A 15,459-nucleotide genomic window follows, 5' to 3' on the forward strand; every position below is an offset into this window, starting at 1 on the left:
TTCTTGACCGATATGTGCGGAGCGCTATTTTTTGATATTACCAAACACAGCTGGTAAGAGGCCATGGTAATTTTATTTATTACCTTGCCTCGACGCCACATATTCTCCATATTTGACTGAGTTGAAGTTATTTCTTTGAAAAAACATCGGTTGATTTGAGGTTTCTAGATGTTTAGATGAAATATGGTGAAAATTAGGTTTTGAAGGCTTCATACTTTCGTTAGCCAAGGTTTCGAAACAAAGGGGTATAGGTTCTTCTTCCGTATCTATGAACTGTGATCCGTATTGAAGGTATTCAGGACAATATTTTGTACCATTATCTTCCCTTTCCATTTCCATTTGAAAATACTTGGGGCACCTTAGCGTCATTGCTAGTAGATGGACGATTAAGCTCACCTTCGCCAGTAGATTGAAGTTTCCTCTTAACACAAGAACCACTTTTCATTCAGTTGTCTATCGTTAAATAGTATAAAAATTAGTGGAAATGTCACTACTTTTAAACGAAAACAACGCTAGAAAGACTAGAAAGAGTATCAGTCACTCTCGTATGTTATTACTCGGACAAATACCTGAGACAGACTAAGAGCTGAGAACAAGAACCAAGTGTTTGGTTTGGGTCCGAGTAAGAGAGCGAGTGGGAGAAAACCGGTCTGACTGGCGCCGGGGAAAAATGATTATCAATACTGAAAAAACTGTACACCGGTCTATACGCTACTCAGCTTCTGTAAGAGTCACGCCGCGAAACAACTGAAATCCGCCCGCGACCCACTAGTGGGTCGCGACCCACCGGTTGGGAAACGGTGCATTAGTCCATTATTTAGAACTTTCTATAAAATATCATAAAAGAGGCAACTGTGAGACACTTTTTTTTAAGTTTTTTATGTCTTCTGTCAATTACTATTTTTTGTGAGTATTTTCATTTTGACAAGATGCCTAACTTTTGTCCTTACAATAATAGTGGTTTGTGGTAGCTAATACTAACAGGGTTAGCAGGAATGAAATATATGTCGATTTTAAGATTCTCAAAAAGTACCCCGCATAAACCTTATGGAAATTAGGTCCCAGTGGATTTCGTTCATACTTTGGGAAAATACTCTTTGAAGCATCCTGATAAAAAGTTCTCATGGGCACAACTCAATGGCATGAGGGATTTTCAAGATATAGAGGCACAAACTCGGAAAATTATAAGATTTACTGGGTATTCCAATTCCCTGAGTTACTGGTTATCTGGCAACATGTAGAAGTTTGGATCAAGGAAAAGTACTAGTAGACGAGGATTTTTTCCTGGCTATCCAATGGCGACCTTTACTTTGAGCTTGACCTTCAACGGACGTCATCTTCTAGAGTTTCGAGGGTTTTTGGCATTAAATTGATATAAACAGATTACTCATGGGTTTTTGGGATCGCTAAACACGAATATGCCATCAGAATTGACCTCCGGAGGACGTGGTGGCCAGGGCCACTGCAAGGGACGTCATCTTCTAGAGTTTCGATGGTTTTCGGCATTTAATTGATGCAAATGAATTGCTGGCGGCTTTTTTGAGGTCGCTAAACACGAATATACCACCAGAACCGACTCCCGGAGCACCTAGTTTCCAAGGTCAATGAAAGGCACTTCTGGAGTTTCGAGGGTCTTTGGTACTACATTAATGCAAACGGATGCGTTATAGGTTTTTGGGGTTGCTGAACACGAGTACGTGATCAGCACAGACACAGGAGCACCTGGTGCCTAAGACAGGTTATCTTCTGGAGTTAAAAACCTAAGAGTAATCCATTTGATTCCTCCATTTGATTCCTCTAAAACTCCAGAAGATAACCTGTCTTAGGCACCAGGTGCTCCTGTGTCTGTGCTGATCACGTATTCGTGTTAAGCAACCCTAAAAACCTATAACTAATCCGTTTGCATTAATGTAGTACCAAAGACTCTCGAAACTCCAGGAGCCCCTTTCATTGACCTTGGAAACCAGGTGCTCCAGGAGTCGCTTCTGGTGGCATATTCGTGTTTAGCGACCTCAAAAAACTCTCCAGAAATTCATTTCCGTCACTTAAATGCCGAAAACCATCGAAACTCTAGAAGATGACGTCCCTTGCAGTGACCCTGGCCACCCCGTCCTCCGGAGGTAAATTCTGATGGCATATTCGTGTTTAGCGATCCCAAAATCCCATGAGTAATCTGTTTATATCAATTTAATGCCGAAAACCCTCGAAACTCTAGAAGATGACGTCCTTTGAAGGTCAAGGTCAAAGTAAAGGTCGCCATTGGGTAGCCAGGAAAAAATCCTGGTCTACTAGTACTTTTCCTTCATCCAAACTTCTACATGTTGTCAGATAACCAGTAACTCAGGGAATTGGAATACCCAGTAAATCTTATAATTTTCCGAGTTTGTGCCTCTATATCTTGAAAATCCTTCATACGATTGAGTTGTGCCCATGAGAACTTTTTATCAGGATGCCTCAAAGAGTATTTTCCCAAAGTATGAACGAAATCTACTGAGACCTAATTTCTCCTGTCCAACATGTATCATTAACGAGGAAGTAATAAAGTATTACTAACCATCTGATTTTTCATCTGAAAGAGGGGACTCTGATAAAACCTTAAATTTTGTAGGACAAATATTTTTTCGGCAATTTTTAATTGAGATAATTATCTAATTAGATCATTATAAGGTTAATTTAGATAATTATCTTGAGAATTAACAAGAAAAAATCCAGTAATAAATTTTTGAGAATCATCAAATCGACACATTTTATCCGTGCTACCCTTGTTAGCTACCACAAACGAAAATTTTTATAAGGGTAAAAGTTGAGCGTCTCGTCAAAATGAAGCTATTCACGAAAAATTAGCTTGTTAGTAATAAATGGTGAAAATGGGACTGGGATTGCGGACTACTCTTAAACCGCTGATACTATGATTTCTATATTACTTTTCCTTTTCTCTTTCCAAATATGTAAAAAATTTTACTCAATTTTGGTACAGTAAAATATTGTATTTATATGGGATTAAACCACAATGAATATCAATGAAAAGTACATTTTACATTTTTGCTTTTAACGTTTGGACTTCCAATCCGGAAATCATTTTCTTAATTTAGGATGTCACGAAAAAAGGATGTCAAAAAGAGATGGAGAAAGTATTTTGACAGTTTATTTAATGAAGAATTTGACAGACAGCCTGCGGAGTTGACGGAGACAGTAACAGCAATGGTTATCAGAATAACAAACGAGATAGTGGCTCAAGCGCTTCAGAAAATAAAGAAAGGAAAAGCAGTACCAGATGATATTCCTGGGGAAGTATGGAGAGCATTGGGAGAGACAGGAATAAGTTGGCTAGCAGGTCTATTTAATAGAATTATGGAAGTTGGACAAATGCCAGACGAATGGAGAAGCAGTATATTAGTACCTGTCTACAAAAACAAGGGAGACATACAACAATGCACAAACTACAGGGCTATAAAACTACTTAGCCACACCATGAAAATATGGGATAGAGTAATTGATAGACGGATACGTGAAGAAACCGAAATATCCGATAATCAATTTGGCTTTATGCAGGGCAGATCAACAACAGATGCAATTTTCATTGTAAGGCAACTGATGAAAAAATACAGGAATAAAGAGACCAACGCTCATATGATATGGTATTGATTGATCTTGAGAAAGCATATGATAGAGTTCCTCGAGAGATTCTGTGGTGGCACTCAATAAGAAAGAAGTCCCTGGCGAATATGTAAAGATTGTGAGAGATATGTATGAGGGAGTAACGACTAGTGTTAGGACAGGCATGGGAGAGACTGATAAATTTTAGGGGAAAGTAGGATTGCACCAAGGCTCGGTGCTTAGTCCTTATTTATTCTTATTAGTTTTGGACCAGATAACAGCGAAACTACAGGGTAGCATTCCATGGTGCCTAATGTATGCTGATGATGTAGTGTTAATAGGAAATAGTGAAAGAGACTTAGAACAAAAACTGGAACAGTGGAGACAAGCTCTGGAGGAAAAAGTTTTAAGACTTAGTAGGACAAAAACAGAGTAGTTGGAATGTTCATTTAAAGATGGAGTTACTACAAATTAGATGATATCTTTGGATGGTGAAATGATTGTGAAAAGCAATAGCTTTAAGTACCTAGGATCGGTATTACAGAATAATGGAGAAATAGATGGAGATGCATGCAGTAGAATTAGGGCTGGATGGATGAAGTGGAAAGAAGCGAGTGGTGTGTTGTGTGACAGAAAAATTCCAATGAAGCTGAAGGGAAAATTCTATAAAACAGCCATAAGACCGGCTATGATGTACGGAACTGAATGTTGGGCAGTAAAAAAGAAAGAGGAACAACGAATGCATGTGGCGGAAATGAGAATGCTTAGATGGATGAGTGGAGTGACAAAGAAGGATAAAATTAGAAATGAGTATATTAGGGAAAGTCTAGGTGTGGCACCAATTGATGCCAAAATGAGAGAGTATAGGTTAAGATGGTTTGGTAATGTTCAACGTCGAGACGTTAATTACCAATACGAAGAATAGCTGAAGTGCAGATTCCTGGAAGAAGTAGGAGAGGAAGACCAAAGAAGACCTGGGGGGAGACGATAAGGCAGGACATGTTGGTAAAGGGGATTAACATTGATATGACCCAAGATAGAATTGTGTGGAGAAATGCAATTAGGGAAGCCGACCCCGCATAGGGATAAGGCAAAGATAATGATGAAATCATTTTCTTAATTTAATATATTGTTTGAAAACGATTTCCGGATTTGACATCAAAACGTCAAAAGCAAAAATTGTAAAAGGTAATTTTCATTACAAAAAATATAAATACAATATTTAACTTATACATGATACAAGCAAACAGTTTCAGAACCTCTAAACTTTGGTACAATCCTATTTTATGATTTAGTATGGGGAAAGCAGTTTATTTTATCTCATCATCGGGTCATTATTTAATATCTGGGTATCTGAATTTGAGTATCCAAGTTTCCTGTGGTTAATGGACCAAAGGTGTAAAGGAAAAACTCTTCTGAAAATGAAAGTATAAGATTTTGCTAATAAATTGCTTATTATTAGAGACTTAAATTATTTTAAACATTTTATGTTTTTAAATATTTAAAAGATCTAAAAATACCATACTGCTCGAATTTTTACGGCTCGGTTTATATTTCTTTGTAAGTACTGCTTGATCGGATGCACTACTTCGTCGCAGGAGTAATACATTTCATCGGGCTTTGTTGTCCACCAAATCCTGGATTTTGGTAATGATGAGTATTAGATTAAATACTCTAATCACAAAAAGTATCGCATAATTTTTGAAATATGTAGAAAAAAAGTTTAAAAATAATTTTAAATTTTTCCCAGAATGTTATAATACTCATCTATCGTCTTCTTAAGTGTCTACAAACTCATAACATTTCAAGTTAAAGCGTGTTTTTGCAGAAAAAACAGTAAATAAAACGTTGTTAAAACAGAATATTTATTTTGGACATTTGTGTTCGAGAATTTGATCTGTGCACTATGTTTGCTTGAGTTTTCAATGAGGAGATGCGTCCTTACAAAAAATAAGTAATAATATAACGTCAGAACAAGCAGCTCAAATTGTAGCTTTAATTGGATATGAACGATTGCAGCAATATCTTGCTGATGTTATGGGAATCCAACAATCCAGCATTTCAATTATTTTAAGAAGGTATAGAGAAAGTGGAGGATACACAAGAAGACCAGTTCCAAGACTTTCCAGGTGCACGAACCCCTCAGATGAACGTTATTTACATCTTCAGACTTTGCGTACACATCATATTACAGCTAGACAACTGCGAAATGTGAGTGCACACCGTATAGCACGTTTAAGTTTTGTACCAGATCATGTCGATTGAGATATAAACGACTGGACTAATATTCGACATGTCCTGGTGCAAAACTTAAATGTGCCATACGATGTGCCCTCGTTAACAGTAGAGCAGTAGCAGGCATTCTGGCTCTGATTCCAAATTCACTTAATCTATTTCTCACCGAATTGGCACTTATTCGAACATTACGGGCTGTGGAAAGATCATTTCGCAGTTGTCTAGCTGTAACATAATGTGTACGCAAAGTCTGCAGATGTAAACAAGGTTCATCTGCGGGGTTCGTGCACCTGCGACGTCCTGGAACTGGTCTTCTTGTATATCCTCCACTTTCTCTATACCTTCTTAAACGCTGGATTGGTGGATTCCCATAACATCAGCAAGATATTGCTGCAATCGTCCATCTCCAATTAAACTTACAATTTGGGCTGCTTATTCTGACGTTATATTACTCATTTTTTGTAAGAACCGCACCTCATCATTGAAAACTCAAGCAAACATAGTGCACAGATCAAATTCTCGAACACAAATGTCCAAAATAAATATTCTGTTTTAACAACGTTTTATTTACTGTTTTTTTCTGCAAAAACACGCTTTAACTTGAAATATTATGGGTTTGTAGACACCTAAAGTAGACGATAAACGAGAATTATAGCATTCTGCTAAACATTAAAAATTATTTTTAAACTTATTTCTGTTTCAAAAATTATGCGATTCTTTTTGTGATTAGTGTATAAGAAGTGAGATGAGATTACAAGAAAAAAAATTTAGCTCAAAGGCATGGAAGACGAAAGAAAGAAATATACCATCCCAAAAGAAGAAGACGTCATCAAAGCTGTACAAAAATTGAAAGAAAACAAAGCTTCTGGAATACATAGCATTTCTCCTGAGCTATTAAAACATATCGTAAAAATCTGACGTGTAGTATAAATAGACTAGTAGAACTTATTTGGAAACAGGTAAAACTACCAGAAGATTAGACCGTAGGTATAGTTGTATGTATTCACAAGAAAAGAGGTCAAACAATTTGTAATAGCTACAAAGGAATCACCCTTTTAAACGCGACCTACAAAATATTGGCCTACATTTTTTACGATCGACTATCGGGATATTCTGAAAACGTAATTGGCAAATACCAGTGTGGGTTTTTGCAAATAAACATCGACTATCCATAAAAATAATCCTTTTAAGGCAAGCTTTGGGAAAAACATTGGAGTATGGAATTGATACTACTATTTGTTTGTGGATTTTAGATGTACCTATGACAGTGTAGACAGTGGCGTAGCTGGAGATTGGGGGCCTTCCCGCAGTGGCGTAGCTAGGGTGGGGCGGGGGGGGGGGGGCGATCCGCCCCGGGTGTCACCCAGTCAGGGGTGTGACACCCGAGAGACCCGATCACAAAAGAATAAATCGGTAATTTGGACTTTACTCACGTATCAATCTAAAGTTCGATGTTATTTTGTGAACACACGAAACCACAGTATAAAGAGGGACAGTAGAATTCTCTCCAAAAAATTGGAAGTAAAATCGTAAAGTAAAGAAGTAAGAAATCAGGTGCATCATTTGATAGGGGGTAGGGGGGCATTTGCCCCCCCTGACCCTGAAAATGACTGAAATTTACAAAAAATACATCAATGTTCATCATTACATCATATATAATGTATTGTATATATAATGCTTGCCTCCCCCCCCAATCAAAATTTCAAATGACGCTCCTGTAAGAAGTAAAAAAGGCGCATTGCACCACTCTCGCATTGCTGGTCGCGTAGAAACGTACAGGTTAACAGGGAAAACTATCCACCACTGGTGAATTACCAATTGCGTAGTCTGCCGGTAGTACAGTAGTACTTCTTGAATCAAAGTGCCTACATAGAATAAATGTTACTGTTCCTCTTTATACTGTGACGAAACCAAGAGAAGTCGAGGTCAAAGAGGCATTTCTTGGATTTTTTTCCGTTAAAAGGAAAAAAGCAGTCAATCTAAGTTGATCTAAGTAACGAAATTCTCAAGAAACTTGAAATTGATGGTGTAGAAATATTATGAAGTGCCGTTCACAGGGATACGATAATGCAGCTGTTATGAGCGGCGTACATGGAGGAATACAAGCTATTATTAAAGCAAAAATCAAAAAAACCATTTTCTTCGGATCTATTGATCATTTAATTAATTTATGTGGCCAGCACCCTTTTGCACAAAACACATCGTGTGTAACATTTTTCAGAACTACTGTAGAAGCAATTTTTTAAGTTTTTTTATGTTTCCATTAGCTGCTAGGAAGTGCTTATTAAACACAGCAAAACATCTGTTAAGCGACTTTCACCACGCATTGGAGTTCTCAGTCACTGCGCACTATGCTGGCTGCAGTTAAAGCATTGGCAGAACATTTTTATAGCGTTGTTGCTTCAATTTACAAATTCTCTTATCAACAAGAAAATGTATACACCAGAGGTGCTGCACATAACCCCATGCCCGCTTTGTGTAATTAAAGGCATTGATCAGTCATGACCAAAATAGGGGCACTTCGTCTTTATATTGAAGAAAAACGTAATCATCTTATAAATAAAGTAATACATAGATTTTGCCACGACAAAATATGAGGACGACGACATTTCCACCTAAAAACTAATTCGACGTAGAAAACGAATGGATGGTGAGTTAGCTACCTATATAGGACTTACACTTCGAGCAGAACTTCAAAAAGATAATATTATGTTGGAATGTTTTGACATTCAATGTTGAACTCGAAACCAGATCAGTCCATTAATATAGCTTCATTGTTTGAGGGTGTGCAGACGCACACTTTGCTTTTCCACGAACAGTGAACACTTGAAATTAGCTGTTTCAACATTTTGTGACTTTTACCATGAAGAGGTATCAGAAGAAGACCTCCTGCTAGAAATACCAAGGCTCAGAAAACTTTTAAAAGCGACCAGTATTACAGCATCTAAATAGTTAGCTGTAGACTTTTTAAAATTCATTGTGGAATGGGATTTTATGGAATCTCTCCCAAACTTAATGGTCGCCTTAAAATTGTTTATGACCATTTTTGTATCGTTTGCTTCATGTGAGAGAAGTTTTGGGAAGCTAAAATCAATCAAGAATTACTTACGAGAAACAATGACGTCAACAAGGCTAAATAACCTAGGTTTATTAACTATCGAACGGAGTGGTCAATGTTAGGAGAATGGAGCGGTCAATGTTAGGAATAACTCTGCGAGACAAAATCAAAAACGAAGAAATCAGGAGAAGAACAAAGGTGACTGACGTCTTCGAAAGGATAGCCAGGTTGAAGTGGAGATGGGCAGGACACATAGCCAGAACGACAGATGGGAGATGGACGAAGAGGTTACTGGAATGGAGGCCAAGAAAAGACAAGAGAAGCGTCGGTCGACCGCCTACAAGATGGACTGACGACTTAAGAAAGCTAAACAAACTGGATCAGAGCGGCTCAGGATAGATGGGGTTGGAAATGAGGGGAGGAGGCCTATGTTCAGCAGTGGACTTTTGAGGCTGGATGATGATTAACTATCGAACATGAAGCAACACAAAACATAAATATAGAAAATGTAATTTCAGAGTTTGTCGCTAGTAAAGCTAAAAAAATATTTTAATTCATTCACATAGTGTAAACCAAAAAAGTAAATAAACTGTTATATAGAACTGCCGGGAACTAGATAGTGGTAGCTCAAGATAGAGAGACATGGAGTAACTTAAAAGAGGCCTATGTTCAGCAGTGGACGATAGCGGTTAGACGATGATGATGATATACTATTTACTGCAGTTTCCTTAACTATAATTCTTAATTTTTTCGTTATTCAAAACATACGTTTATCGGATTTTCGTTGATTTTAACAATCTTTATTTTTAGGATTTGGGGTGACACCATCGATTACCGCCCCGGGTGTCACCCACGCTAGCTACGCCACTGCCTCCCCGCGACAATTTTTGTGGGCCCCCGTATTATAAACATAACGACAACTAATATCAGTATAATTACTAAAATACAGATTGAGTTTTATGTATGGAAACACTCAATTATCTCGAAAACGGCTTGCACGATTTTTTATAGATTTTGGAAAGTAAGGGTTTTCTAATGCGGCCGATATTATAATAACATTACTAATGTTATAATTACTAATATATAATAATATATTGTAATAACTAAGATATTATAATAACTAATTACATTGTTCTCATATTTTCCGGTTTTCTGGAAATCTAATGAACTTTCGTATTTCAAATGGTATATTTTTTGCGTTTTGAAGTCCTTAAGAAATACTGATTATTTTTCATGTTATATTCCCTATACCTAAATGCCACAATTGCTACATTTATTTAAAAAAAAATTAAACAAATTATAAAAATCTATTTTTTTGGCCCGGGTAAACACTATTTTAGGTTGTTTGTATCGTTGGGAACAAAAAATCTTTTGTAATTTTTTCCCTAAAATTAATCGTTTCCGAGTTATAAACAATTTAAAACTGAAAAAAATCGAATAATGACGATTTTCATGGTTCAAGAACACAAATTAACAATGTTAGCTTGGAAACTGCGAAGTACGCAAATTCAAGATCAAGCCTTATTTTATCAGTTACCAATAAGTAATTTGATATTGTTTCATTTTAAAACATTGCTTTTTTAGTTATTAATGCAGCCCGATCGCCCGTCCTCTCATATGCACTTCATTCAAAATTAAAAGCAATGTTATAGAATAAAACGAGGCAAAAAATCTTATGGCAACCTATTAGAAGAATAGTTGGACTTGAATTTAGGTACTTTGTAATTTCAAAAATTATATTTTTTAATTGTGTTCTTGAACCTTGAAAATCGTCATTATTCGATTTTTTTCAGTTTTAAACAAAACCAAACAAATCCAAACAACCTAAAATAGTGTTTATCCAGGCCAAAAAAATTGATTTTTAAAATTTGTTTAAATTTTTTTTTAAAACAAATGTAGTAATAACTCTGAAATTATGGCATTTAGGTATAGGGAATGTAACATGAAAAATAATCAGTATTTCTTAAGGATTTCACACCGCAAAAAATATGCAGGGTGTTCCATTTGAAATAAGACAATTTATTAGATTTCCAGAAAAACGGAAAATATGACAACAATGGAATTAGCACTATAATATCGGCCGCATTAGAAAACCCCTTCTTATCAAAATCTATAAAAATGGTCCAGGCCGTTTTCGAGATAATTGAGTGTTTCCATACATAAAACTCACTCTGTATGTCTAAATGACAATATTTGGCCTTTATTTAATAAGTCTTCATCAGCTAGTGTTAATAGATTTTTTTGGAAATAGACATGAAAACCTATTTATTATACATGTCTTATAATCCGACAAACCTATTAGTAAGTTGTTCAATATTATATCTAAATTTTCATTTAAAATGAAACTGTTCAGAAAATGAAACTTCAAAACTATTTTTACTACAAGTTATTTTTTAGTCGGCGCTGAGCTCATCGTAAATTTTTTTATTCATTTTATCCATATATTTTTTTAAATTCCGGTATAATACCCCACCTATTCTGCTATTTCTGCTGCTTCTGCTAAAGTTTCGGAAAACGAATTTCTCATTTCTCGAAGATTATCACGAATTTTTTCAAAAAGTTGAATGGCTACCGTTAACTCTGCCGTTTCAGATTGCAAAAATTTTGATGTTAGATTAATAAAGTTAAGTATATTAAATTGTATAGTAATGTTAACGGCAAATTTAAAATTATTCATGTGCTCTAATAATGTATTAGCTTCTAATTTTTCGTCGTGTTTTTAGACAGCAATGAAATTTTCGTTAATTTCATTGCTTGTCGGAAATGCTCACATGTCATTACCACGACAGCGCGAAAGTTAAGGGTATTTGATTATATGAAAGTGTGCCAAAAAACAGTGCAAAAAAGTAAATCCCATTTAAAATACATTGTTACTTTACGCACACTTTAAATTCTTCACGCACTGCTATCTATAATGACAGTTTTCACAAACTAAAAACTTATACATAATATGAGATAGAGTAAATAAAAATCATTATAATCTCTTAATTATGTTTAAAAAAAAAAAACAACTCTTGTACACCAGTAACGGCATCATTCAACACTAGTTTCAGATTATGGGATGCACAATGAACATAGGAAGCTGTTTTTTTCAATGTCGGTTATGCGCCCTCATAACGCTTGCCCCATGATATCCCTTTCCTCTGCAGTTTTGTATGGAAAGGTTCTTTGTTTGTATACATTTTAAAATTTCATTTACAAGACCTTCTGCACTTTCGTCTAATATGCGAAAAAATCCCAAAAAACTTTCAGCAACCTCTGCTTTGGAAGGTAAATGATTTCCATCGCAAGTTATTTTTATATACCGAAAAATAAACTAAGCTGATCGTGTTTTGAAATATCTTGAGTGGTATCAAATTATTGGATAATAACAACTTATTTTAATTAAATTAGCAATTTATTTTTCATTTCTTGAGCCAGCAAATTTATAACTTTTGGGGGCTCTAGTAATTTGTTTTTAACTTATTGTTTTTATCGATTAATTTACCTAAAATAGGATCATATTTAACTAGTAAAAGAACCACCGACAAAAATTACCTTGTTGGAATTCACTTTCATTTAAATTACCAATATGTCCACGAAACGCTAAATTTTACCCGGAATGAGTAAGAATTACATCAATTACCCGTTTTATTACTTCCTTCCAAATTCCCTATTTTGATGCTTATTAGGAAAAATATGTTTTGATCCCCAATTTAAAGGAAGTTTTAGAATTAGTAAAGAAATTAAGCTTGAACGCTTTAAGGGGCCCCTCTTAACGTCGGGCCCCCCCGCCTTGCGGGCCCTGCGGGCCTGTCAGCTACGCCACTGAGTGTAGACAGAAACACACTATGCAAAGCCATGGTAGAATTAAATATCTCAATACATTTACTCTCGATGAAAGCATCTCTCGCAAGAGCCGAGTGTAAGGTTAAACTGCAGAACGGAGTATTAAGAATTTTGCAGACACTAATAGGACTTCGAGAGGGAGATAGCCTATCGTCCTCTTATTCAACATTGCCCAACATTAGAGAATTTGGAATAACAAAAAGAGGAACCATTTTATACTATCAAATGCGGATGACATGGATATCATAGCAAGAAGAAAGACGGACTTGGTCAAATCGTTCGCGGCATTGGAAGCAGCAGCAAAAATAATGGGGTTACACGTTAATACTGGTAAAAATAAGTATATGAAGGTGGCAAATAAACAGCAAATAGAAAAACCCGAAAATATAACGGTGGGAACATCTACTTACTAAGGAGTAAGAGAGCTCATATATCTAAGCTCACAAATCAACCAAAGTAATACAGTCACTGCATAATAATATGCAGAAATTAACAGACTTATATCATACTGTGGATTAAAGAATCTTTTAACATCAAACATAGCCACAAAAAGAAGGGGTTTAGGTTCAAAATAGTGTTTCCAATTCAATTGAAAGTACATGGTAAATATATCAACGCTTACTAAGGTGTCCAGATTTTTTTAAAGCAGTATTATAATATTTTGAGACTATCTCAGTTGCAGATACTTTTATGTTTAAAATCAAATTTATTAGCAACCATTACAGTTTAACTAAAATCCGAAATCAAAACTACACTTTTTGAAGTTCTTAACCAAAAATTGGCTTTATCCTGTCTTGTCATGTCACTCTTGTCATCATGAACGTCTATTTCCTACTTTCTCAGTTGGTCTGTGCCCATTGAACTGGCAAGAACCTAGCATTTTTTCGAGCAGGGAACCATGTTACCCTTTGAGCATGTATATAATTTAATCCATTAACATCGACTTGTAGTCACTATATTTTATTAAACAATACTATGTAAATCATATTTTCTGAGGTTACCACTTTAAATAGTGTGCTAGTTCCAACTACTCAGCAGAATGTAAGTATTTTCCACATGTTTTTTCTTATTAACAGTTACAATTTTAACTTTTTGCTTTAATGTAACGTGGAAATACTTCACTCTAGGCACTGAAGATGTTCTAATTTGAAACGAAAACGTTTTGCAATCCGTTTGGATGACATTTTAAGAAGTTTGTAATAAACTATTTTATACCAATATACAACTTGAAGTTTTTACTTCTGTATGAACTTTTATGTTTATTTAATGTTGTTTTGCATCTTTTGAAATAGCTGTCATTAGGACGTCACGTTGTTTGTACGTCTGTAAAATCACAAACTAATGGGCAGTTGCTATGAATTAAATGTACCCGAGATGATTGGATGTTCAGTTTTATATAGTAATCATAAATTATAGAATAAATAATAAAATTGTCACAAACCCCTATAAAATTTTATAATAAATGCAAAGTTTTCCAGACAGTCTGGTTTCTTTGAGACTTTTTCGTTGTGCATTTCAAGAATATCAATTTTAACCAAAAGAGAAAAATGGTGTTTTTGTAGACTACCGCGGTAAAAAACTTTTTAGCAAAAAGGTTTTACAGCTTTTAAGAGAAAAGAAATGAAGTACGTATCCAGGTTAGTAAAAAAACTACATTCAGTGGCTTTTAAATAAAGGCTTCTATACAGTGTGCCCTACAAAACATTTTTTCTTTTCACGAAAAAAAAATTTGTAAACCCTAGAGTTTATTTTGTATTCATTTTACGTAAGTCATCTTAAACAAAGGTGATTTTAAAGATACACTACTCCAAGACATTAACGCACCACCTTAAAAATGGGTCATTTTTGATGTCTCGAATTTCCTAAACCTGTTGTCCGACGTAAGTGATTTTTTTATTATTTTATAGCCTTATTCTTTAACAATATCGCTGTAATAGCATTGTTGCTAGACAGGGAAATTGCCATTGTATACCGGGTGTACCAATCAAACTGTCTTTTTTTCTCCAAGTTCACCACACCCTGTGGAATATTCCAGCATTTATAAAATACTGAAATTAAAACCCAACTATAGCCTCAGATTTTCTTAGCATTCTGTTTTTGATTCATTCGCTTATGTGGGATAATAAAAAAGTTAGGTACTTTAACAACTAGCCATGTTCTTCATCAATACAGGGTGTTTTTAAATAAGTGCGGCAAATTTTAAGGGGTAATTCTGCATAAAAAATAATGGCAGTTTGCTTGATAAACATATGTCCGCATATGCGTTGTTTCCGAGATACGGGATGTTGAAATTTTTCTGACAAACTGACGATTTATTTATTGCTCTAAAACCGGTTGAGATGTGCAAATGAAATTTGGTAGGTCTCAAGACCATTGCGCATTTTTTTTATTGAGAAATTCGCATCAACCCGAAGGTTATTAGCGAGGAGCAGATTTACAATATTAAATATTATATATTTACAAAATTGATAGGTAGCTTTTAAATAGTTTAACATATTTGTGAACGAACAATTTGCACCAAGTGCTTTCTCTAAGTTTGTTGGAATACCGTAAATTCTTCTTGCTGTGGAGAAAACTGGACAGTCTACAATTTTATTATCTTTCACCGAGAGTTTAACGTTACACTGGTCACATTTCGGTTCGGGTTCTTTTGTTATTAAGAACTTGTCTGTGGCACTGGTATGACCTAACCTAAGACGGGTTATTGTCACTTGATCCCTTCTTTTGGTGGGGAATCATGT

General features: G+C 35.4%; 2 protein-coding genes across 3 annotated transcripts in view; both read left to right on the forward strand.

The window, feature by feature from the left end:
• Positions 1-15,459, forward strand: part of LOC126893316 (rhodopsin, GQ-coupled) — a 241,914-nt gene that overhangs the window by 71,192 nt on the left and 155,263 nt on the right. The window lies entirely within an intron of this gene.
• Positions 4,159-4,682, forward strand: LOC126893318 (uncharacterized). Its single transcript, XM_050663361.1, has one exon. The coding sequence runs from the start codon at positions 4,193-4,195 to the stop codon at positions 4,520-4,522; it is 330 nt and encodes a 109-aa protein (XP_050519318.1). The 5' UTR covers positions 4,159-4,192; the 3' UTR covers positions 4,523-4,682.

This window comes from Diabrotica virgifera, chromosome 10 (assembly GCF_917563875.1).
Source record: "Diabrotica virgifera virgifera chromosome 10, PGI_DIABVI_V3a".
NCBI classification, from domain to species: Eukaryota; Metazoa; Arthropoda; class Insecta; order Coleoptera; family Chrysomelidae; genus Diabrotica; species Diabrotica virgifera.